Source organism: Phytophthora cinnamomi, assembly GCF_018691715.1.
Source record: "Phytophthora cinnamomi strain GKB4 chromosome Unknown Contig0, whole genome shotgun sequence".
NCBI classification, from domain to species: domain Eukaryota; phylum Oomycota; class Peronosporomycetes; order Peronosporales; family Peronosporaceae; genus Phytophthora; species Phytophthora cinnamomi.
This window is the reverse complement of record NW_027150933.1, coordinates 2,494,238-2,518,540: the sequence shown is the minus strand read 5'-3', so window position 1 is coordinate 2,518,540 and position 24,303 is coordinate 2,494,238. Positions and strand designations below refer to the sequence as shown.

At 51.8% G+C, this 24,303-nt stretch overlaps 5 protein-coding genes across 5 annotated transcripts; 4 read left to right on the top strand and 1 right to left on the bottom strand.

Moving 5' to 3' along the window:
- Positions 1-3,017: 3,017 nt before the first annotated feature.
- IUM83_02027 (uncharacterized protein) lies at positions 3,018-5,876 on the top strand (the record flags this gene model as incomplete). The annotated part of the gene is made up of 5 exons (XM_067925923.1): positions 3,018-3,113; positions 5,136-5,190; positions 5,255-5,329; positions 5,401-5,498; positions 5,781-5,876. The coding sequence occupies 5 exons, from the start codon at positions 3,018-3,020 to the stop codon at positions 5,874-5,876; spliced, it is 420 nt and encodes a 139-aa protein (XP_067800924.1).
- A 3,678-nt stretch (positions 5,877-9,554) lies between these two features.
- IUM83_02026 (uncharacterized protein) lies at positions 9,555-10,051 on the top strand (the record flags this gene model as incomplete). Its single annotated transcript, XM_067925922.1, has 2 exons — positions 9,555-9,916; positions 9,994-10,051. The coding sequence occupies 2 exons, from the start codon at positions 9,555-9,557 to the stop codon at positions 10,049-10,051; spliced, it is 420 nt and encodes a 139-aa protein (XP_067800923.1).
- Positions 10,052-18,605: 8,554 nt separating this feature from the next.
- Positions 18,606-19,902, bottom strand: IUM83_02025 (uncharacterized protein; the record flags this gene model as incomplete). Its single annotated transcript, XM_067925921.1, has 6 exons — positions 18,606-18,823; positions 18,904-18,993; positions 19,064-19,243; positions 19,302-19,389; positions 19,467-19,531; positions 19,695-19,902. The coding sequence occupies 6 exons, from the start codon at positions 19,900-19,902 to the stop codon at positions 18,606-18,608; spliced, it is 849 nt and encodes a 282-aa protein (XP_067800926.1).
- Positions 19,903-20,143: 241 nt separating this feature from the next.
- Positions 20,144-23,453, top strand: IUM83_02024 (uncharacterized protein; the record flags this gene model as incomplete). Its single annotated transcript, XM_067925920.1, has 8 exons — positions 20,144-20,165; positions 20,292-20,356; positions 20,434-20,521; positions 20,580-20,759; positions 20,830-20,919; positions 21,000-21,084; positions 23,214-23,318; positions 23,417-23,453. 8 exons carry the CDS (start codon positions 20,144-20,146, stop codon positions 23,451-23,453), a joined length of 672 nt encoding a protein of 223 aa, XP_067800925.1.
- Positions 23,454-23,562: 109 nt separating this feature from the next.
- On the top strand, positions 23,563-24,300 carry IUM83_02023 (Pol protein; the record flags this gene model as incomplete). The annotated part of the gene is made up of 3 exons (XM_067925919.1): positions 23,563-23,756; positions 23,831-24,170; positions 24,274-24,300. 3 exons carry the CDS (start codon positions 23,563-23,565, stop codon positions 24,298-24,300), a joined length of 561 nt encoding a protein of 186 aa, XP_067800920.1.
- Positions 24,301-24,303: the final 3 nt, after the last annotated feature.

Genomic DNA, 24,303 nt, shown 5'->3' with positions numbered 1-24,303 from the left:
CCTCCCTCCGATCCAAATTTCAGAAGGAATGCCCTTCAGAACCTGTTCTCCGAGAAGTCTACTTTTGCATGGCGCGTCGTACCAAATTCGACCTTCTACACGACGACGCCCTTGTCTAGACAATTTCCGTAGTAGTAATGGCTGGCGTGAGATCAGTCATTATAATATACTCGCTCGCTTCAAGAGATCTTCAAGTGAGGTGCAAAACTTTAACTGCTTATCGCCATATCATCCTCGCCACCAAGAAATACGACAACAGACCGACAGACACGCCACTCCGACTTGAAATGAGTAAAATATGCGTTTTTGAGCGTGTTATGTGATCGACAAGGATTACGAGGAGCCGGAGCGATGGTGTCACAGAAGAAACGCAGAACGCCGCAAGCGTCCTAGTATCCAAGACTTTTACAAACGCGTCTGGTTACAAACTGCGGGAAGTGCGTATTCGTAGCTACAGATCGAGCGTGTCTGAGCAAGATGATTCAAGTATTGACGTTGAACTTGACGACCTGAATGACAGCGAAGGTGGCCCCACTATCAGTATAGGTGACTCGAGTTCTGGTGTTTCTTTCAGCGAATCAAGTGACGGAAATGAGAGCGATTCTGCGCTGGTTCTGTAGAATCAAGTGACGGAAATGAGAGCGATTCTGCGCTGGTTCTGTAGACCAGTGGGCGAACTATTTGATTTTGTAGCACTAGGCAAGTACCGTGATGAAATTCGCTTTCAGAGTCCTGCGTCTATGGGCTGTCACGTATATTACTGCATGTTATCTTCAAGGAACAGACGACTATGGAATTCCAGCACATTTAGCCCAGGCCATCGTAGTCGAAGTCGACGCCACAATGCTGCCGCGCTGCGATCGCCTTGGCTATGGAGCATTTTCAGTCTGTAAATTGACCGACGTGTACTTCCGCCATTTGCGCCATTGTCACGGACCATCCATACAGACTAACCGAGATCTGTAAAGCAGGATAACTATCAGAAACCGCAGTAGCGCACCGGAACACTTCATTATTAGAGCCCACTGAATCCATAGGCGTCGGTGCTGCACCAAATGCGTCAAAGGTCTTACGACAACAAGTCTAGGATGTCTTCCTCCTCCTCCGAGTCCATCGCTTCATCCACTGGAGGAGTCGGTCGGATCTGTTTCACCGGGTCAGGTTTTGGCGGCGGTGTTGATTTCACCTTCACTGCCTTCTTCGTATGTGAAATGCAGCTGCGTGGCTTCGACGACTCCATCGTTTGTGCCTGTGTCGCCACCGGTCCAGTCTTCACTGCACGATCCCTCATCTCGCCTCTGCGTTGCCTCATTCGCCTCTTCCTCACTCTTGATAATATCATCCATGCTCGACAGCAGGTCTTCCGCGGAGCTGATCTGCACTAAGCCTGGCTTCACACTCGCCGGCAGCTGGCTGTACGCGCTGATCGCGTTTCTCTTAGCACGTTCCCTTCATCGTCTTCCGCCTCGTCCTCCGAAACAGTACTCTCTCCTCCGCTCTCGTCCTTACTCGAGTCCTCCTCGCTCATGTCTTCCTCTTGCTCCTCCTCCTGCTTCTTCTTCTTCAACTTGGCCCTCGTCCTTCTTGCCGTTCAGCACGGCGCAGAAGCCGCGAAGGAGCGCGTCCTCCTGCTGCTGGCCGCCAGCGCCGCCTCGAGCAGCATCTCCTTCCGCTCCAGCAATTTCTCCAACTTTACCCGAGACGTTGTATAAGGCACGATAAGAAAAGAAACTTAATGTTGTATCAGACACGTTAAGGAATTTTATACTTAGTTTTTGTATAGGCTTAAACAAATTTGACGTCAAATAAGGATGGGGTTCCGCCCATCGTTCCTTCACAAGTGTGCATGGGTTGTGCGCAGGCTTACATAGAGATGCAAGCAAGTCGAACTTCAAGAATATAGCATCTTGAAGACTTTATGGGACACATATTTGTATCGAAAGTGGAAGGTGCTTTTGTCAACCGCCAGAAAATACAGGACCTTAATTGCCTGCTAGCGTTTTGTGCAGGACAATTTGTTCGCGAAATCCCGATTGCAAAGCGTGAGGACCTCCTAATAAAGGGGCTTTCAGTATAGAGCCAGTACAAAGAGCACTTTGCACCAAAATTTGCAGGACTCAGTTCCTGCTTTCCCTCATTGGCTAAAAACGGCTAAAAACCATGGAGACGGTGGAATGGAGCGAGCTAGAGAGAAAGGTTGGGGAGATCAAGCGCAACTGTAACGGGGTTACACGCACAAGTGGCTTGTAGCCACTTGTGAATTTAACAGATAACCTATCTGTTAAAAGTTTTAGATACTTCCTCGCCTTGGTGTAAGACACACCAATGGATACATTGAAGTGGGCCACCACAAAGAGTGGTCCACACATACCCAAAGATCCTATTGGTAGAAAGCAGCATCTTTCTACCAATCAGAGACATGCATATTAGCGGGGCTCTGACAACCAGCCGCTGCCAACCCTTTCATAGATGATAAACAGTTTTTAGCAGATTTTAGAGGAAGATCAATTTACAAACAATACAGTTCTCATTTTACCTTAAACTAGCTACTTGGAGTCTTGTCTAAGTTAACTTATATTTGTGTATTCAAATATAATTAACCTAAGTAATTACTAAGTACTTACGCTTCCTCATACACGTTGCGCAACGTGTAAGCTAAAGTAGTGAGTCTAGTTAGACCCACTACAGCAACACGGTGACCCCCCGCTCCCGAGCTGTGTACCAGAACTCATACGGTCGCTTTATCACGTGGATATTCTTTAACAAGCCTAACCTCATGTCACCTGCATTTACTGAGCGACTAGGTGATTTGTCTGGGCTCTCTGTTAAACAAGTTCGTGGGCGCCTCAAACCCCTTCTCGATGATGACGAATCACGCCTCCCCCCTCAGTTTGACGCCCTGCACGTCGAAGTGTTCATGACTTGGCTCCTCACCCTCCAAAAGCCCGACGGTAGCCGTCTAAGCTACTCTGCTCTCAACACCCATCGAGCAGGATTCTTCAATTTGTATCGCGACTATGGGCGCGAGATGCCCCCCCGAAATGGAGAAGGACCTGCGCCACTACTTCAAAGGACTGAAGCGTGAGATGGCGAGTGCTGCGTCGCGAGGTGAAGTGCGCGCGAAGACAGGCAATGATCCACTGTCGTTTAAATTGTATCTCTACTTGTGTGAATAGCTTCTCAAGTTTCCATCAAACGACATCATTTTCGCGCGGACATACATGATTGTAGCCTGGAATCTGATGTGCAGATCAGCTAACGATTTTGGGACACGGTACGCACACATGGAGTGGAGTGGGGATGCACTGTGCGTGTATTTTGCACACCAAACGAACGACCAAGATGGTAGCAGGCCGCGCGACCCCAGGCACATTTACGCCAATCCTCTCCGATCATCGATCTGTCCAGTACTTGCCTTAGGTATCTTCTGGTCCACTACAGCGTTCGATGAAGGCGATCAACTATTTCCCGGCAGCAATCTGTACGAGCGGTTCCGCAAATACTTGCAGCGCCTCCTACAATTTGATTCAGTGGCTGAAGAATTGCGCCGGAGAAGTGTTGATCGAGACGAGCTTGGTTCGCATTCAATGCGCAAAGGCGCAGCAACGTTCTGTGACTCGGGATCCACGGCGTGCCCCTCCTCAACATCTGTGCATCTTCGAGCAGGATGGTCGCTGGGTGGCGTACAAAACACTTACCTTCGCTACGAAGCTGCAGGTGGTATGCACGTTGGAACGACGGTGGCTGGACTCCCTCCAGATAGTCACGAGTTTGCGATGCTTCCACCTCATTTTGATGAACGTGACGAGCAGATCGAAGAAGCAATCGGGTGTGTGTTCCCTGGTTTGCCTTTGCACCTCACATTCAACGGTGAATTCTGCTTGGCATCGATTGTCTACCACGCGTCATATCTGCGAGAACACTTACCAGCGAACCACATACTGTTTGAGTCAGCGCTATTTCAACTCCCTCGCCTATTACGTCAGTTGTCAGTAAAGGTACGCTGCGGGTTTAGCGGACCCACCACCCACCTGCAAGCCACAGGTGTGCCCCCACACGTGTCAATTCTGGGCAAAATGAAGAGCCTACAAGAAGCAATTCTGAAAACTATGGAGCGGATTGACTCCACGCGGCATGCAACCGTGAAAGATATTGTTAGCGAGTTGGAGAGGCGCACGATTGGAGCTAACACCGTGACGTTTGATGGGATAGATGAGGCGTTAAAGCGGTGCCTTGACCCCGCTGGGGTTACGGAGATATTGCAGCAGCTTCACACAGGTACATATGATCACGGCAGTGGGCAACTCGGTGAGGATGGCCCACCAACTATCCCAACCTTCATGTGGGGTGGTCGTCTTCGTCGAGTTCCCTCAGATTTCAGGCTCCCTGACTGCTCGGTTGGGCAGTTGTGGGTGTTGTGGCAGTGCGGGAACGCTACCAAGAAGACCCCCCCCCCCCCCCTCTGTTAAGATGCTGGACGGTAGAGATATGCCGAGTCGCAACCTACAGAAGCATCTCAGTGACATCCGTTATCTGATGGGCATCGTTGAGGCGGAAGCAAACGTACCGGCTTATGACGCGCCACTCAGACTGTCGAGGAGGCCGTGAAAACGTTCACTGCGTGTATGGGGAGAATTTCAGTTCCTCAGCTGACGGCATCAACTCGTAAGCGGCGAAGGGGGAAGCTTAGCTGGACGACGGTAGCGGCGCTTCACCGGCGGGCTCACAGACATCAAAATTCGTAATAGTGATTGGTCCCGTTTGTTGAGAAACCTTAGCTCTCATTGGCTATACATATGGCATTGCCGTGTTCTGCAAATGTCCTACAAAATCCGTCTAACATTCATTTTCAGTTCAGTTCGAAATCTCCCTCGCTCCAGCCAAACGCCCGCGTCGTGGCGTTCCAACCTCGCTGGAGGGAGCTCAAGCGCCCATGCTGGACCTCCGAGCGCCTAGCAGGCCTGTCCAATGAATTCTTCTACATCAAGCCGGGCAAGAGCAAGAAAGGTGTGCGCGGCGATGAGTTCTTTGTCGGCGAGCACAAGTTAATGACGGATTTGGATCGGCTGGACCTCGGTAAGCTCGACATTTTGGTGGATAATTTGCAGTACCTTACACGTCGTATATGTCGACAGACGGCGTACTCGGACGCGCAGAACCATTCCACAAATAGCAATGACACACGAAAGGGTACGTATTGAATGACTTGTACTATATATACATTACACTGCTGACGCTGTCATCTATTATACAGAATCGTATAAACAGGCAGCGCAGACCCCAGCGCTGACCGAAGGCAGGGACGACCCGGGCAATCCGACGGTTGCAGGTAAATGGTGGCTTCATTTGCCACTATTATTCTATATACTGGCTATCGTTTTCACCAAGTAGAATCCCCAGAACCCCCTGGCCTTAGCCGTGAGTTGATTGTAATGTCGCCACACGTAATGAGCGAAGGGAAAAACGCGACAAGCTCACAAAGTGGTGACAGCACACCGGTAGGCGAATTTTGCTGACAGTGCTATTGTTTTGGGTGGGAACTAGCCGGTGTGTGGATGCTGTCTCCAGTCGCTGTAGCCGATGATGGCAGCAGTGATGAAGGACCAGATTCATCCTCGGATGACGAAGAAACATCGAATGGATCGACGGCTCCCATTCGCACGCACGCACTATATAAATAAACGGAGGAAGACGAAGTTGCATCTAGCCCTCCAACATTCGGTTTGTGTATCGTGCACTAACACACTAATGATACATGTTATCAAACTTAATTGTGTTAGACACTGTTGCAGAGGATCCAAACATTGTCCTCCCTGGCGATACCAGACCGCTCTTGGAGCGTTCCTGCATTTTGTTTTGCCCCAACTGTTGGATAAAATCGAAGGAGCGAATAACGGCTACTTTGACAAGAACGTTGACGAGACCTTTGACGCGCGCGTGCAAGCACAACATGCCAAGCAAACCGACCCGGCGCGGAGGCGACCAACTTTTCAAGTGCAAACCGCACAACAAATCAAGACAACTGTGAAAAAAAATACACACTAGAAATGTCGGGCAGAAATCTGTGCATCTTTATTGGTTTTCTTATAGTCATTCAAGCCCAATTCACTCGCTGGTGGGGTAACCAAGGGATCTTTGTGTTCGGAGCAGGCGGCAGCACTACGAAGGATCGTATTGTGCGTCGTGATCCAGCTACCGGCGAACAAGCTGAATTAGTGTGTCCATGATTCAAGAAGGCCTACCAGACTTTCATAGGCGGTGTTGATGTCCACGATCAACTGCGCCTACGGCGACAAGTTCCCTAATCGTGTACATACAACGACGTGTATTATACAACAGGTATTCGCTTCAGCTGACCAGACGCTTCAAAAAGCACTACAAGTCGTTGTTTTCCGACCTAATTGGCATGCCAATTAGCAATGCCTTCATCATTTACAACGCACGCCGCATCACCGATGGTAAGAGCAAGGTATCTCGTCAGCTTTCTAAAGCAGCTACACCTGGAGCTCTATCGGTTCCAACCAAGCGACGGGGGACCAACAGCTGCATCACGGCCTCCAACGTTGTACATACTGACAAGTGGGGGATGGACAACGGCGAGGAAATGCGGAAGCACAGACAGCGAGCGCGCAAAGTGTGATCAGTGTTGAAGGGCGCGAGTAAAGCGCGTGGAGGGGAGACAGCGTTTTACTGTGTGGCATGTAAGCTGAAGGCCGCCTCGGTGGTAAATGCGATTCGGTTGGCTAGTCGAGCGACGATTCGGCAAGTGTCGCTCCACCGAAGCGGCTTCAGCGTACACCCGCCATTGATGACTCGGACACGGTCCACGTAGGTGTAATTGACTCGATGATAATATATTACATTATCTTGTCGTGCTTGCACATCGCCATCTGCCGTTACTTCAACAAATCTGTGCACTGAATACTCATCGATTGTTCCGCCTTTGACTAGACAGTGCTCGTTACCTATCACCAAAAGACACGATGTACGTGTTACCACGTATTACTCTTTATCGAGGAGACACGTTGTAGCCGATATACTCAGTAAGGAAGCTGAGGAAGAGCTAGGGATCGGGTGCCGTCCCGACTTTGAAAAGGGCACGTTACCAAATATGTTGATTTGACTATAGAAGCCCATCCTTGGGATAAAATTATCGTGTCTAGGGATTCGGTTACTGGGCGCAACCAAAAGGACTTGGGTTGGGGGGGGGGTTGAATCCTTATCTTCTCTTCCTTCTCTCTTCTCTTCTCTGCGCCTGCTGCGCAGCCACTTGATACAGCAACTGGCGCCACTTTCCAGCCGCGTCATGTTCCGTCACGGTCTCGAACTGAACGGACGAAAACTTCATGGAGAACCCAACGCGCTCCATGAGTTTCAGCAGCGTCTGGTCGGCCCGCGACCGGCGGAAGTCGAAGCGCGGCTGCTGGCCTCGAGCCATGGGGCTCAACGCCGACTGCATCGCCGTTAGGGACTCGAGGGCGGAGCAGGCGAGCGCCCGAGGAGACCTTGGTCTCGAAGAGAGAAGAACCGTCCAGCAGCTGCAGGCAGAAAGGAGGTGAAGAAGAAGAAGAAGAAGAAGAAGAAGAGGTAAAGACCAGGAAGAGCGGGAGTAGAAGTGTTGTCCACGTCCATGGCAGATATCTCTGCCAGAGACATATTATAATATAGTACACATATTATGTGGTTGAACGAGAACTTTTCTCTTGTCCGAACCTCCTATAGTTGATACGTCAAAGTATTAAAAGACGAGGGTCAGATTTTTGGTGAATTCAGACAATGGAATTGAGAGTTCGGTGACCCGAGGTGCAGTGAGCGTGAAGTTTTAAGAGAGCATGTGCACATCCAGCTGGGAATGCGCTAACGTTTTTTTCGTGATGCGCCACGCTTCTGCTTCTGTACTGTATTTGTAGCATTGTTGAACTATGTCAACACACTCAGGAACACCAGTTTACTCTAGAGGGCCAGTGCTCGATCGGTAGGTTCCAGGTGGTGCTTTTGAAGTGATTCATGAAGTTTCCGTGAGTGATCAAACGGTGTGATGACGTCGAGATACCCCAATATTTTGTTCGCATCCAGCATTGCAGTAGACCGTCCTAAATAGAGTTAAAACTTTGTGCCGAATACGTACCCATTTTGTCAATGGATTGTTAAGATTACACAACTTGGTGGTCAGCGTTGCAACATCATGCCAACCGTACGTGGGTTCAGGTAGCAGTAAGTTGTTGGTGTGATAGGCACTGAAGTATATACGTACATCCACCGCCTCTCGTCCATGCAACGCGAGTTCCTTCAGATTAGGCCACCTTCTCAAAGTTATGCTTTCGTCGAAATCACCGGAGGCACCTCTGAGCACCAAAACCTTCAGCGACGATCCCCCTGCATCAATAAATTGCGGTAAACCGTCAGTATTGAAAGAAACGGTAATATCGAGCTCAATGAAGAAGGAAGTCAAACCGTGTGCGCCACGTTCTTCAGCACCGGTTGCACCAAATACAAGGTCGATGCGCTGGACTTGGCACCACCCAGATCCACCAATTACGGCATCAACAAGTTCACTCTCTCCGTCGTCGCTAAAAGAACGGGCGAAAGCCATATCAGTCTCGAACGTCAACGAGCAGAGATCGCTTCGGGGTTCATCTCGATGACTCGAATATCCGATAAATAGGAGCACCTGTCTTAATTAAGAACTGTATTGCTTTCATCAAGTTTTTCGCGGGAACAACCACACAAATCTTCTTCTGGGTGCTCGGACTTTACGATATCTGCAAATGTCTCCTCCACATCACCCACATTCATACTCCCGATTGACATCGATGTGAGCGACCCCACAAACAACACCTCATGAGCTCTTTTCGCAAAAAGACCATAGGCTAGCTGTTTAAGTGTTTGCTACTAACAGGACAGTCCAAATCCGGTGGTAAACCCAACGACACCATTTCGGATGTCTGATTGACGGCCATCGACGAACCCATCCATCTGAAGGACTCTGTCACGGGCCACGTCTGACACCTCGGCTGACAGCCCTTCTCCAGGTCATTGACGGTGCGTTGGCTCAGGAAGAGTCGCGGCGCCTGGCGGAGCAAGGTCGGGGCAGGCAAGCATTTCAAGTTTAAGTGGTGGGTCTACTCTACTGGTGACAGATGACGCGAGGTAAGGAGGAGCTCTGCACGGAACATTCGCTGACAGGACGCCAATGACGGGGGACACGAACTCGGCTGCGGCTCGGAAGCAGGAGGCGTGTCGTCCCCAAGAACAGGTTGAAGTAGGCGGAGAACGGGTCGGCGGGTAGCTGTCGACCGCGCAGGGAATTGCGGAGAGCTCAGTCGTGAATTCTCCTCGTTAAAGCAACTACTTTTCGCAGTTTCGAGTGTGTTAGCCTTCGTTCCTTCTAGCTCCTAAGCCAGCAAGCTTCACGTCGTTCACCTGTTCGCCGAAGTACACGACCGTGACGGAGGAGGACCGCGACAAGTTGGTGAAGAAGCAGGGTATTTCTCACTGACGGGAACGGCGCCTGTACTAAGGCGTACTGAAGGAAGGAGGCATTGGGGAACTGGATGTGTTCTCCTGGGGAGCCCGGAGACGGGCAAGGAGGCGACGGTTCGCACCACGAGGACGCCGGTCGAGTCTTCGAGTTTGCTGGGACCTACGACGTGTTCGCCAGCGACAGCGAGAGTGGGGCCGCGCATGGCTCAACCGCGGAGAGGTTGGAGCCGATCGTGGAGGAGATGATCGTCGGGGACGTCGCGCTGAGTGGAACGATCGTGCCGGGTGGAGGCGCCTCGGGCGTGGCGCCAGCCGCGGTTGCGGTGGGTGGTTCGGAACTGCGTCCGGACATTCCCGCGAAATGCGAAGGCACTGGACGCCTGAACCTGCTCGAGACACCGGAGGGCCGGTGGGCCTTGGACGGCTTCCTGAGGTACCTAGCCCTGGGCCACCGGACGGATGTGGAAGCTGGGTTGAGGGGCGTGTCGGCGGAGACGTCCCCTCCGCTAGGGGGTGGAAGTCCATTGGCGGCGACGGCTGCGTCGACGGCGGCTGGGACGAGTGGTAGTGGAGCGGCTGTCACTTGGGAACGGGTGCGGCGCCTGCTTGGACAACGCGCCCCGCTCCAGTCACGACGATGGCGACGGGAACCGGTGTGGCGACGAACGTGGATTCGGCGAGCGCGACTCGTCCCCTCTCCTGGGCGAACGCACCGGCAGTGGTTGCCAGCGCGGCAGCGCTCCCGCTTGCTTCCGCGGGTGCGGCACCTCCTGCGCCAACTGTGTCACGAGTCCTTGCTGGTGAAAATGGAACTGCTGACATTGTAGAGATAGATGTGCAGCTGAAGGCTATCCTATCGAAGTTCCTCTGCCTCGATGGTCTATCTCTATGATGTGCATGTGTAGGTGAGCTTCAAGCAGTTGTAGACGAAGCTCAAGCAGTTGTCTGCTTGCGTGGTTCTCTACATTGTGTGTTATCTGGTAGCTCACAGTCTTCCCCACGCTGGTCCTTGTAAGGAACGATACGCTGAATGTGATTCATCTCGGTGTATCGCCTCTTGTCAATTACCAGCGTCCCGTTGTCGCGAACGGCAAGCACCGTATACGGGCCGTCGTACGGCGTGGTCAACTTGGAGTTGATGTTGCCGTCGCGCTTCAGCAGGATACGATCTCCTGGCTAGTATGCCCATGTACGTCTGCGTGCATTCTCACGCAGGTTGTTCTTACGCACTTGCTCTACCTTTCGAGTGTGCTGTGCTTTCCAGTCGGTGGTGTGCTCGACGTCGAAGATCATGTCGCGACCGAATGTCGCTTGTGCTGGCGAGATACCAAGCATGGAGTGCACCGACGCTCTCAATGCAAACGTTGCATTATGCAGGAAGTTCTCCCAGTCTTCCTGTGTTACGATCTGTTGCGTTCTCATCTTGTTGCCGATCACTCGATGTAGTCTCTCGATGATGCCGTCGGCCTGTGGGTTACGTGTCGTTGTCGGCACCGCTGCTATGCCGTAGCTCTCAAGTAGCTCGAAAAACTCCTTTTTAAACTCGGTACCTTTATCGTAGATCACGCGACCAGGGCGGGGATATCTGCATAGCCAAAGTCTATCAAAGATGTAGGCGGTCTCGTCACTGGATGCGTGTACCACTGTTTGCATTTCTACTAAGCGCGTAGTGGTGTCGATCATTGTGACGGCTCTGAATTTTTTGTTTACCGAACGGCCCAATTGAGTCGATGGCCACCTCGAACCATGACCGGGTTACCACAGTCTTCTCCGGCAGTTTACCGTACTTAACCGTAGGGTGCTTGTTCTCGGTGCAGATCAGGCAGCTGCGCACATGATGCTCGACATCACGTGCCATGCCGGCCCACGTCAACTCATTCTGCATGGTTTTCAGCATGGCCGTCGTACCCGGGTGGATGACCCACTCGTGGTAAGCGGCGATGATGGAGGTCTGTAAACTCGAGGGGATAATGACACGGCCGTGGTGCTGTCCACTTGCAGTTCCACGCCGTTAATCTCCTTCGTCGTTGCGCCTTTCAGCGCCTCCGTGCCATCTCGCTTCTGAGTGCGATCACTTTCGCGAAGATCAACGTTGCTGAATGTGGTTAAGTCCATAGCAGCGGTTGCAACAAGTGCCTCCTGCTGCTGTACGCTGGTTTCGTCTTCACGAGGTAGTCGTGAAAGGGTGTCAGCGACGACATTGTTTTCACCCTTCACGTAGTGGAGCTCTGGCCCAAACTCCTCAATCTCGAGTCGCCAGCGCAGCATGTGAACGTTGTTGTATGTTCCATAGGTCAGGTTCAAGTGATCAGTATGGATGTGGACTTCGTGTCCCAGGAGCATCGTCTTGCAGTACTAATTTAATGCTTAGTAGCTCCAGTTTGTTCGCGGGGTATTTCTTCTGAGCGTCATTGCACGTTTTAGACCAGAAGACAATAGGTCGTCCCTCCTGCGAAATCACGGCGCCCAGTTGGTAACCAGAGGCGTCGGTGTACACGTGGAACAGCTTACTGTAGTCGGGGAAAGCCAACTCGACCGTCTGCATCATTGCGGTCTTCATGCGAGCAAATGCAGCTTCATGATCATCGGACCACCGGAACGGAACAGTGGGCGACATCAGCGCCGTCAAAGGCGAGAGAATTGCCGCTCGTCGTGGCCACATGTCCCTGTAATAGTTTACCATTCCGATGAAACGCCTCAGCTCACGGCGTGTGCGGGGCGATGCGATCTTTGCAATTGCTTCCACCTTGTAGTGTAGTGGCTGGGTCCCAGTAGTGGTGATCCGGTAGCCCAGGTAGTCTGTCGACGTTGTGAACAGCTTCGATTTGCGGGGGTGAATTGTCAGGCCAAACTCCTCGAAGCGCTCAAACACAAGTCTCAGCAAGTCCACGTGCTCCTCGAAAGTGTCTGACAGAATTAACACATCATCCAGGTACGCCCAACTCCATCCAGGTCACCCAGCATCATATTCATAATTGACTGGAACTCATCCGGTGCTGTGCTTACTCCCATCGGCAGGCAGCCAAACACAAATTCCCCCCACGGGAACACAATGGCCGTGACACGACGGCTAATTTCATCGAGGATGCGTGCGTAGTAGCTCATGGGGGTATCAAGTGATGATATGTACTTAGACTTGCGGAACTGACGTAGCAAGTTCCCACTGGCAGCGGGTAGAAGCTGCGAAGTAGTAGTCGATTGAGTCTGCGATAGTCACATACCAGTCGCACGGATCCGTCTTTCTTCAGAATCACGAACGCCGGTGACGCCCACTCCGAATCATTATTGGGGAACAAAATACCAAGCTTCACTAGTCGGTAGATTTCTCGCTTAGTTGCCTCGAGATGCACTTGTGGGATCGGATACGGGCGACAAGCAAATGGCGTCGCTCCCGGTTTCAATGGTATAACGTAAGGCTTGGCTTTGATCTTGCCAAGACATCCCGAACAAACGTGCGAAAACGCTGCAACCAGATGCTCGACTCTCACACGCTCAGCGGCTGAAAGCATCTCACCGTCAATCATCATGAGGGGGTCGAGAGCCTCAACTAACTCCTTGATTGGCGACCTCCACCATGGTCTCAGTGTCGGGCTCCGTCGCGGCCACCTTCGCAGCTGGAGGCTGAGCGTAAATCATCGGAATGCGAATGTCATCCCACTCGAGGCAGTTAGCCGAGAACAAAATGTCAATACCGTGACTCGATAGAAAATCGGTGCCGAGAATGATCGGATGCAACAATCCGTCAACCAGCCTCAGTGTATACGCGCATTCACGCTTGCTCGAAAATGCAGGAAGGCAAAATACAGTGTCTGCCACGTGTGTAGTTTTGTGCACAGACAGATTTGCCATGCGGTATGACCCCTCCTGGCGTCGTAACTGGAGGCCTTTCTTCACGGTCTACACTAACTTTTCATCAATGGCGGACCTGGTGCACCCGGTGTCGAGGAGAGCGCGGAACGTCTTCTCTCCGATGCGAATTTCTGTTTCGAGTGAAGGCGTTCGCGCTGCGGGTGGAGCTGCAGGCTGCTGTCGCAATGGTACTAATGTTTCTGGTCTGTCATCGTGAGACTGCTTCTCATTCACACACTCGTTATCGATCATTACACTTAACTCATCCTGGCGGTAGAAGCGCAGGGCACTCAGCTCTTCCTCATGACGACGTTTCATTTTTTGCATCATGGCTGCCATCTCCGCAACCTGTTCTTGCATGGCAGCAAAGGCTCGATCGTTGCCACTGCCTCCACTGTTGCGGTTGCTGTTCGCGCTTAAGCCCCGGTTGTTGTGTCGTCGCGGCCGATATGCCAGCGACTCGGGGTTGCGGAAGCACTCTGCGTCCGTGTGGTTGCTGCGCTTACAGAACTTGCAGTATTTTCCGTTGTCTACTTCATTTCGGTGCTGCCGTGGCTGTCCACGCGACTGGCTACCGTGGTTATTCTGGCGAGAGGCCTGACCCCGCCTCTGGTTTCTGCCCTTCTGAGGTTGCTGTGTTACTTGGCTAGTGCGACTGCGCGGCCCTCGGCCTCCGTTCCTGAGCATTTCTTCTTCCTGCTCATTGCGCTCGATCAACTCAAATTGATGCACTAAATCGTTGTACTCCCAACTACGCGAAAGTTGACTTCAATTTGCCAGTCAATTGGCATGCCACTCTTGTACATTCTGATCACGTCAGAAGTTGGGATGGCTTCATTGTCCGTAATATAATTCAGCATGCGCCCGAGCTTCCGAAAGCTGCGGGTGTACTCTCGCACGCTGACGCCGCACGTTTTCTTTAGCGCAGACATCTCGTCGAGAATCACGCCTCGGGTTCCATCGGGACAGTGACTCTCAGTCTGTCGCTGAAGGGCGACAGGGCGACAGTCGTGGGCCGTAGAATACTCTCCTCGGCCACGGAGTCGTTAAATTGCTGCAGGTCTTCATCGAACAGAAGGACTTGAATGTCCTCGACGAATGCTACTTGGTCCTCTTCGTCGTCTGCCACATAGCCCATGAATACATAGTACTCAGAAAGGCGGAGTAACCACTCCAGCCAATCCTTCCAGTCTCCGTCGCGGAAGGTGGGCACTCTTTTCTTCACCACAACTCCGTTGCTCTTGACCTTCTCGAAGGTAACTTCTGCTGGGTCGCTGCTGGACATCCTTGTGGTTGGCGTGGTGAAGTCTCGTAGATTCGCTACGTTTTAGCTATAGCTAAATGTCACGAGTCCTTGCTGGTGAAAATGGAATTGCTGACATTGTAGAGATAGATGTACAGCTGAAGGCTATCCTATCGAAGTTCCTCTGCCTCGATGGTCTATCTCTATGATGTGCATGTATAGGTGAGCTTCAAGCAGTTGTAGACGAAGCTCAAGCAGTTGTCTGCTTACGTGGTTCTCCACTGTTGCGTCTTATCTGGTAGCTCACAAACTGCGCCACCGGTGATGACGGCTCCGGTTCCAGCTTCTGTGAGTACGGCGAGTACTGCACCAGCCGCTGGTACAGGGGTGGCACTGCCGGGTGGGGACCAAGCTTCGAGTGGAGACCCCGAAGTGGATCTGCTGGCCCGAGTGCTGACGAGAGCCGTCCGCCTGTCGACGACGTCCCAGTAGCAAGGCTCGGTGACGCAGCAACAAGCAGGCGCTGGTCAAGCTTCGGCAACGACGGGAGGGCCGACGCAGGCAGTACATCAGCCTGTTGGACCCGTCCAAGCTGCTCAAGTGCCGAGTGTTGGCGCGACGACTCAAGCCTCGGGAGTGGCTCAAGGTGTGCAAGTTGGTGTTGGAGGAGCAGTACCGCAGCATGCGGTTGTGCCTCCAGTACCAGCAGTCTCGCAAGGACCAAGCGTGCCCCTGCAGGGGTCGGGAATGGACCCTGCGGCGGAGGCGTACCTGAGCGAAGTGGTACGTCTTGCCATGCCACGTTACCCTGGACGGTGGATGGGTGCTTCGGCGACAAGTACGGCTAGGCCGAGTGGGTTATCCACGAGCGCCGTGCCGACAGCTTACATGGCGACACCATGACGATGGCCGTGGCGCCGCAGACTGTGCCGGTGGCGCCTACTCCGGTACCTCAGTCACGTGGCCTACCGATGGCTACGATTCCCTCGCACGGAGCTGTGACTATCGCGCCTACACCGATTGGAGGCGGAGGAGCGACGCCGGCGAGCGCGTTCTCCCCGCCTTTCAGTCAGTTATGACGGCCTCACCAAGGGCGAGTGCGCCCGTGAGTCAAACACAGCGGTGGCAAGCATCGAGCGGTGCGACCGTGGCCCCCTCGAGTGCACCGAATCCACCGCCGGGCTACCAGAGGTTCATAACGTCAGTGCCAAATGTGCCGCCGGGGTATGGCCAAGCACAATCCGGTCTCCTGCCAGTGGGTCAAGTACCGGTGCCTGGACTTGGACTCGGTGGTGATGTCGGACCACAGCATGTTGGTGGTGAGGGTTCTGTGCTAGGTAGCTTCCATGTTGGAGTGACTCCGAATGAGCTACGGAATGCGGTCAAGGTGATCGTGCCGTTCTACTCGGAGTCGGCCTCGAATGAGCGGGCGGCCACGTTCTGGCGTTCGTTCGAGAGGTGAATCAAAGGCATGGACGACGCGTTGAGGTTGATGTCGTTCGAGCAGTGTCTGAAGGGCATGTTCGGTCAGGAGTGGTGGTATAACTCCAGGATCGAGGACTTCGAGACGCTCAAGGTGCGCTTCCACAACCGGTTCGCGAGCTGAACGCAAGCGCAGATGTGGCACCAGCTCCGGACCGCCATGCGAAACTACGGCGAGTCCGTCGAGGAGTGGGGCGACCGCATCGACCGGATGTGCGAGGCACTGCAGTGCAACGAGCCGCGGATGCGGTACGAGTTCTTCGTGGAAGGCATTCGCAACAAGCAGCTGCGTGCGATGCTGAACGCGAGCGTGGTGACGTCGATTGCGGAGGCGTGTACACTCCTGCTGTTCAAGGGACTCCACCGCTCCGTGGAAGAGGAAGACGAGTTCGCTGAGGAGAGCAAGGAGGCGGCCGGTGGAAAGTCGACGCAAGTGAATATGCTCGAGGAGATGCAGCAGATGAACGCGATGCTGCGGCAGCAGCAACCTCGGCAGACGCCTGTGCCACCTCCTATTGTTCCCGCGTTCGCCTCGGCGTCCTTCGGTCAACGCGGTTGCGGCCCCGTTGCTAGTGTCGACTGTGCCGAGTGGCGGTGGCACCATGACGAGGCGACTCAACATCCGCATGGGGCCAGACACAAGGACGGGCTCTCGTTAAAGCACCTTCGGGTTGAGCACCTTCCGCACCTTTGTGCACCTTTACGCACCTTCAGCGTAGAAGTTGCGCACCCTCGTGCACCTTCGAGCACCTTCACTTGAGCACCTTTGAGCACCTTTGGCACCTTTGAGCACCTTCAAATGAAGCTGCGCAACTTTTAGATGAACGGCGGCGCAACTCGAATATTTGCAATAGCGCGGTTAGCGCTAACAAGTGAACCAGTTACACGCGTCACGCCAGCGGTCGTAACCGTAGTGTTGATTCATTTGGCAATTCCTCACAGTCCGACACAGTGCTGTGCAAGGCAAAGTAATATCGATCAGAAATAAGAGTTCTAGTTCGCTGAGCTGCTACGTCTAGCTATTTCATGCACGCCTCGCTGCGAAAATCAATACTCAACAGCCCCTCAACTGTACCAACGCTAAAGTTATGCCTCGCTACGGGCAGACGCTGTGAAAATCTGTTGATCTTCATGTCGGTCGCTAACACTTCGGGATCATCGCTAAACTTTGCATCGGTAGCGGTTTGTACTTCATCACAGTCACGCAGAAGCTGCCACATGGTGCATAGGCGCATCGCCTCAACGTCTCCGTCCCCCACTGTCTTATTCAATTTGAAATTGGTGGCGTCGATGTTGACGTGACTATACGCTTGGGCCAAATATTGCACACCACAACTCACTTGGTCAGCTGGCGTGAGTGTTTAATCACTTCTTCCTCTACAGATGGAGTGAAGACACCGAATATACGTTGTGCCACATTAGTAGAGTCCAAAACGTTATTTGTATTATCCACAGCGTTCTCCTTCGACGAGCATGGCTCCGGTTTAATTTCATCGCATCGGGTTGAACCCGGACTATTCGCATCTCCACGTCCCGCATCACTATTTGCATCGCGAGCATGCCAAGCTTGAAGAAGTGGTAGCGTGTGTGTCTTCCATTTACTTCGAAGCAAATTCAAATTCTGAGCTGCGCCAAGTGGGTAGTAGAGAATCAACTTAAAGTTGGGCATCACCGTTGTGGATACTGAACGGCTGACAATCTGGCGAATCCAATGAAGCCGATGCTTCAACGTTCGCATATACACAGGAACAACTATGTGGGCATAGTCCGTCATTCTGTGCACCGACAGCTCAATTTCGTTACCGTCTATGTTAAGAGGGTCCACCTCGTACACAGCCTCTTCTGGGGTGAGAATCGATAATGGAAAGCGCAGTGCATAACCATATCACTTAGCCTCGTTTCACCTGCAATATGATCCACAACATCAGTAAGCTCCAAGAATCCCCCCCCCCCCCCTTCCTGTACTACCAGCACTGAATTTAAATTTCAACCATGACTCCGCCAAAAGTTGCGCAACTTCCTGGGCAATCTGAGAAATGGGAGGCATCGTTAATGGATCGTGCAGCACAACATTAACACCGTTCAGATGGCTTCAATCTCTTCGAATCCACTCGAGATAGTCCTCATAACGGCGGATGACGTCCCTCGCAATATATATCTGCTGAACCACATCTGCGTATCTCCTACAACTTGGCAAATTAAAATTAACAGCAGCGCTATAGTTTTTAGTTTCAGCAAATGCATCCAAAAGCTCCAAGATGCTCTCGTCTATAAGATCGTTAATACCTGGAGAGCAGCGTACAGTGCTTTATTGAGGTTGTGGCAGTGGCATGTCTTCTGTTGTTACATGTTTTATGAGCAGCTATACTACATACGGTATTTCATTACAGAGAAATTACTCTCCAGTGATCCTAACCACCCACATGTTTGTTGCTGGGGAACGTTGTACCACAGCCCGGAAGTATGCAACGCATCCCCGGAAGCGATCGTTGCGTACGATACGCTTACCCGTTCCTCTTGACTTTCGGTGACAACAGAACTTGCAGGACTACTTCTTGAATGCATGACTAAAAGCCAACGGAATCTGTTTGGTTGGGTGAGAACTGTTCCATTTATCACGTGTGACTGAGTCGCGACACCGATAGGACACAAGATTTGTCTCCTGATAGCGAGTCCAATACGCTTTAAATGCGTCCCAGTCTTCAAATTCCAAACCCTCCATCTTGGGAGCCATGGTGCAAAATGGTGGGCGAATCACTTCACCAGCTACAAATTCAAGTTTAAACAACGACACCAGTGTGAAGCAATATTAAACAAATTGATGATAAAAAAAACAAATACCATACATGGTAGAACCGTTGGTTGGGTTGGCGGGAGTCGATCACCGTCACTGTCACGGTTTTCGAGCAATTTGGTTGAACGTCCCGTTTGTTTAGCTACATGTGATCCCAACCACAAAACATTACAACATAACGCCACATCACACGTTTGCAAAGCACTGCTTACCCTGTTGCCTTGTAGTCCTCGGCTTTTTCTTGTTCTTGTTAATCTGATGCCGTGTACTCTTGCGTGACTTTTTCAGGAACTTCTCCTCCTCCGAGCAGTTGCTTTCTATGTCGCTGGACCCTCCGTCACTTGACCAGTGGCTGACGGTGTCACTCGATTCACCATTACATTCGTCTCGGCCTATGCATTGGATATTCGTGTTAGAAAAGCGTAGCTGTCGCAAACACCAACTACTTACGTCGTCCGCGCATTCGTTTTCGTTTTCTGTCGCGCTTGTTCTTGCGCTGGCACTTCCCTTTCCCTGACATGACGCTTGTGAAGCTGATCTACAATGTGGAAGAATGTCAGCCTCCCTGAGCACGAGTGATTCACCCTCGATCTATCACGTACGAAAGGTGCGCACCTTTGAACCTACCGAGACCTGTCGTCGAAGCTGCGAATCGGGGAATACGGCGGTTAAAGATCGTGCTGGGTTCACATGAACCGTGGTTGTGACTCCGGTTCACCCGAACCGTGAAAAAGACATTAGGACTGCAAATTTATCGAAGGTGCTGAAGGTGCTGAAGGTGCGCTAACCGAAGGTGCTTTAAGGGGTGTCCCTCCTTGTCCAACATGGTGCACTCCGTTGCACCGGGGGCGCATTTCTTGCCCATCACAACGCCGCGCACTTGCACCATGTCTTCGTCCATTTTCATCCTGACGGAGCTCGTCACGCTACCGTCCGCAGTCACCTTCATCACGACGAGTTCGGACGCACCGTCCTCGCCCTTGTCATTGCCTTGATCGGTAGGCGTGCCTCGCTGGGCTGCACCCACCTCCGTCTTTGATGCACGTTCCATTTTCGTCGGCCTCGTGAAGCTCCACTTGTCGGTGTTATCGGCAAGTTCCACTCCATGGAGTAGTGTCCATACTCACCACAGCGATTACACGTTCTCTTGGCACGGGGACACGTCAACCGGCTGTAACTACGCCAATCACATCGACCGCACACAGTCTCGCCCTCCTGCGTCCTTGTGGACACCCCTTAAAGCACCTTCGGTTAGCGCACCTTCGGTTAGCGCACCTTCGCGCACCTTCGGTTTGAGCACCTTCAGCACCTTCGGTTAGCGCACCTTCAGCACCTTCAGCACCTTCAGCACCTTCAGCACCTTCGATAAATTTGCAGTCCTAATGTCTTTTTCACGGTTCGGGTGAACCGGAGTCACAACCACGGTTCATGTGAACCCAGCACGATCTTTAACCGCCGTATTCCCCGATTCGCAGCTTCGACGACAGGTCTCGGTAGGTTCAAAGGTGCGCACCTTTCGTACGTGATAGATCGAGGGTGAATCACTCGTGCTCAGGGAGGCTGACATTCTTCCACATTGTAGATCAGCTTCACAAGCGTCATGTCAGGGAAAGGGAAGTGCCAGCGCAAGAACAAGCGCGACAGAAAACGAAAACGAATGCGCGGACGACGTAAGTAGTTGGTGTTTGCGACAGCTACGCTTTTCTAACACGAATATCCAATGCATAGGCCGAGACGAATGTAATGGTGAATCGAGTGACACCGTCAGCCACTGGTCAAGTGACGGAGGGTCCAGCGACATAGAAAGCAACTGCTCGGGGGAGGAGAAGTTCCTGAAAAAGTCACGCAAGAGTACACGGCATCAGATTAACAAGAACAAGAAAAAGCCGAGGACTACAAGGCAACAGGGTAAGCAGTGCTTTGCAAACGTGTGATGTGGCGTTATGTTGTAATGTTTTGTGGTTGGGATCACATGTAGCTAAACAAACGGGACGTTCAACCAAATTGCTCGAAAACCGTGACAGTGACGGTGATCGACTCCCGCCAACCCAACCAACGGTTCTACCATGTATGGTATTTGTTTTTTTTATCATCAATTTGTTTAATATTGCTTCACACTGGTGTCGTTGTTTAAACTTGAATTTGTAGCTGGTGAAGTGATTCGCCCACCATTTTGCACCATGGCTCCCAAGATGGAGGGTTTGGAATTTGAAGACTGGGACGCATTTAAAGCGTATTGGACTCGCTATCAGGAGACAAATCTTGTGTCCTATCGGTGTCGCGACTCAGTCACACGTGATAAATGGAACAGTTCTCACCCAACCAAACAGATTCCGTTGGCTTTTAGTCATGCATTCAAGAAGTAGTCCTGCAAGTTCTGTTGTCACCGAAAGTCAAGAGGAACGGGTAAGCGTATCGTACGCAACGATCGCTTCCGGGGATGCGTTGCATACTTCCGGGCTGTGGTACAACGTTCCCCAGCAACAAACATGTGGGTGGTTAGGATCACTGGAGAGTAATTTCTCTGTAATGAAATACCGTATGTAGTATAGCTGCTCATAAAACATGTAACAACAGAAGACATGCCACTGCCACAACCTCAATAAAGCACTGTACGCTGCTCTCCAGGTATTAACGATCTTATAGACGAGAGCATCTTGGAGCTTTTGGATGCATTTGCTGAAACTAAAAACTATAGCGCTGCTGTTAATTTTAATTTGCCAAGTTGTAGGAGATACGCAGATGTGGTTCAGCAGATATATATTGCGAGGGACGTCATCCGCCGTTATGAGGACTATCTCGAGTGGATTCGAAGAGATTGAAGCCATCTGAACGGTGTTAATGTTGTGCTGCACGATCCATTAACGATGCCTCCCATTTCTCAGATTGCCCAGGAAGTTGCGCAACTTTTGGCGGAGTCATGGTTGAAATTTAAATTCAGTGCTGGTAGTACAGGAAGGGGGGGGGATTCTTGGAGCTTACTGATGTTGTGGATCATATTGCAGGTGAAACGAGGCTAAGTGATATGGTTATGCACTGCGCTTTCCATTATCGATTCTCACCCCAGAAGAGGCTGTGTACGAGGTGGACCCTCTTAACATAGACGGTAACGAAATTGAGCTGTCGGTGCACAGAATGACGGACTATGCCCACATAGTTGTTCCTGTGTATATGCGAACGTTGAAGCATCGGCTTCATTGGATTCGCCAGATTGTCAGCCGTTCAGTATCCACAACGGTGATGCCCAACTTTAAGTTGATTCTCTACTACCCACTTGGCGCAGCTCAGAATTTGAATTTGCTTCGAAGTAAATGGAAGACACACACGCTACCACTTCTTCAAGCTTGGCATGCTCGCGATGCAAATAGTGATGCGGGACGTGGAGATGCGAATAGTCCGGGTTCAACCCGATGCGATGAAATTAAACCGGAGCCATGCTCGTCGAAGGAGAACGCTGTGGACATTTTGAAGGATATGAAATTCAATGGATGGAGCGTTCCAAACAATTGTACTCCGTTTCCATACATGGGGGAACCGTATGAATCACGAGCGAATACTTGGATAAGTGATGACTACCCTAATATCTACCGGGGACAGCACGGTCCCACTGATGAAGCACTGGCTGCTGCTTCGACGGCGTTGGGGGCGTTTTTTTGTTTGCGCCGCCCCAGATGGGGGACGATATTGCCGGCAAGAGTGACGACTACTTATTGGAAAATTAAGACAAGCGTGTAGCTGCTCAACACGCTAGACAGCAAGATCGCCGTCGACAGGATAGCGACTTTGTTGTGCAGTCTCCTGATCGAATCAAAGCCCGGTTGCTTGCTACGCCCGACATTTCGGGTAGAGGATTTTGCGTTTTCATCGGCCTGTTGATTGCGAGAACGATTCCCTCAAACAAAGCGAAGTTTGACAACCACTAGAGGACGACAGACGAAGGAGCCATCCCCCGTGGGTGTTTCAACCCATTTTTGACTCGGGATCGGTTCGCTCACCTGTCACACAATATGCACTTTAGCAGAAATGATGACGCGCATGCTTCGACTGATCGCGCGTGGAAGCTACGGCCTGTCATTACTACTCTTCAACAAACGTTCCAGAGCAACTTCATTCCGCCACCCGTCATGGCATTTGACGAAGCAGTGCTTTCATCGAGGTCTTTATTCAACCGCATGCGTGTCTACATGAAGGATAAGCCGCATAAATGGGGTACCAAGCTTTTTATGCTGTGCTGTTCACAGACCGCGTATTGCATCCGGTAGGCAAATAGCGTGCCTCAAGGCACGCTATTTTGTTTTGGCTTTTAAGTTATCTTATCGTGTCTGCTACATGCTGACCATGTTCCTGTTGTGCCTCATACAGGTTTGAAGTCTACTGCGGTAAGGGCCAAATGTATGACGGGAGCACACCGCCCGACGAGAAGTCTGGTCCGGCAGCGGTAGTGCGAAACCTACGCCAAGTATTCGGGTCCGCCGGACCGCGCGCGTTCCGCCTGATCGTAACTGATAGGTTTTACACCTCAGTGGTTCTGACAATGCAATTGCTATCGATGAATATCTACACAGTGGGGACGATTATGATGAACAAGCGTGGCCTGTGTGAAGCCATACTCCCAAAAACACTAAAAAATGGGAGAAGAGCGTCAAACAAGCGACCTGCAGACATCGAGCGAGGCACCTATGATGTGGCTACCTCGGTTCACGTTCCGGAAATGAAGGCAATCCGGTGGTGGGACAAACAAAGTGTTCACGTGCTGGCGACTGGAGGAAGCTCGAAGCAGGACCGAATTGTGCGACATGACCCTCTGACAGGAGAAAAGGCTGAAGTGATGGCCCCAAGGGTCGTGAAAGACTATCAGACGATCATGGGAGGCGTAGACGTGCACGATCAACTACGACTACAAAGGCAAGTTTTCTTATCGTGTATTCTGCGCTTTATAGACTTTTACTTATCGTGTCTGATACAATGTGTGTCTACAGATACTCCCTGCAGCTTGCTCTGCGTTACAAGAAATACTACAAGTCACTGTTTCTTGGTCTGATCGACCTCGTCATTATCAATGCCTACATCGTGTTCAACTACCATCAAGTTCACGAAGGCAACCCAAAGATGCCACAAGTCCAGTTCCTAAAGCAGCTTCACCTGGAGCTGTGCCAGCTGCAACCTGAGGACTGGCGTCAACTGCTGCGGCACCGAGGGCTCCAGCCAACACCAACAAAGGCGCGCAAAGCCAATGCTAAGCATGTTCCAATTCAGACCGATGAGTGGAGAGTGGGAGGCGCTAATCAGGCTAGAAAACGCCGCCAACGCGCTTGCAAGGTATGCTCAGTGATCCAGCAGGACGGGGAAGCACGTAGCGGCGAGACAACCTTCTTGTGTGGTGAATGCAAGCTAAAGACGGCGTCGATAAACGTTCTGGCAGCTCGAGTGTTTCTCTTCAACAAGGTGAAGC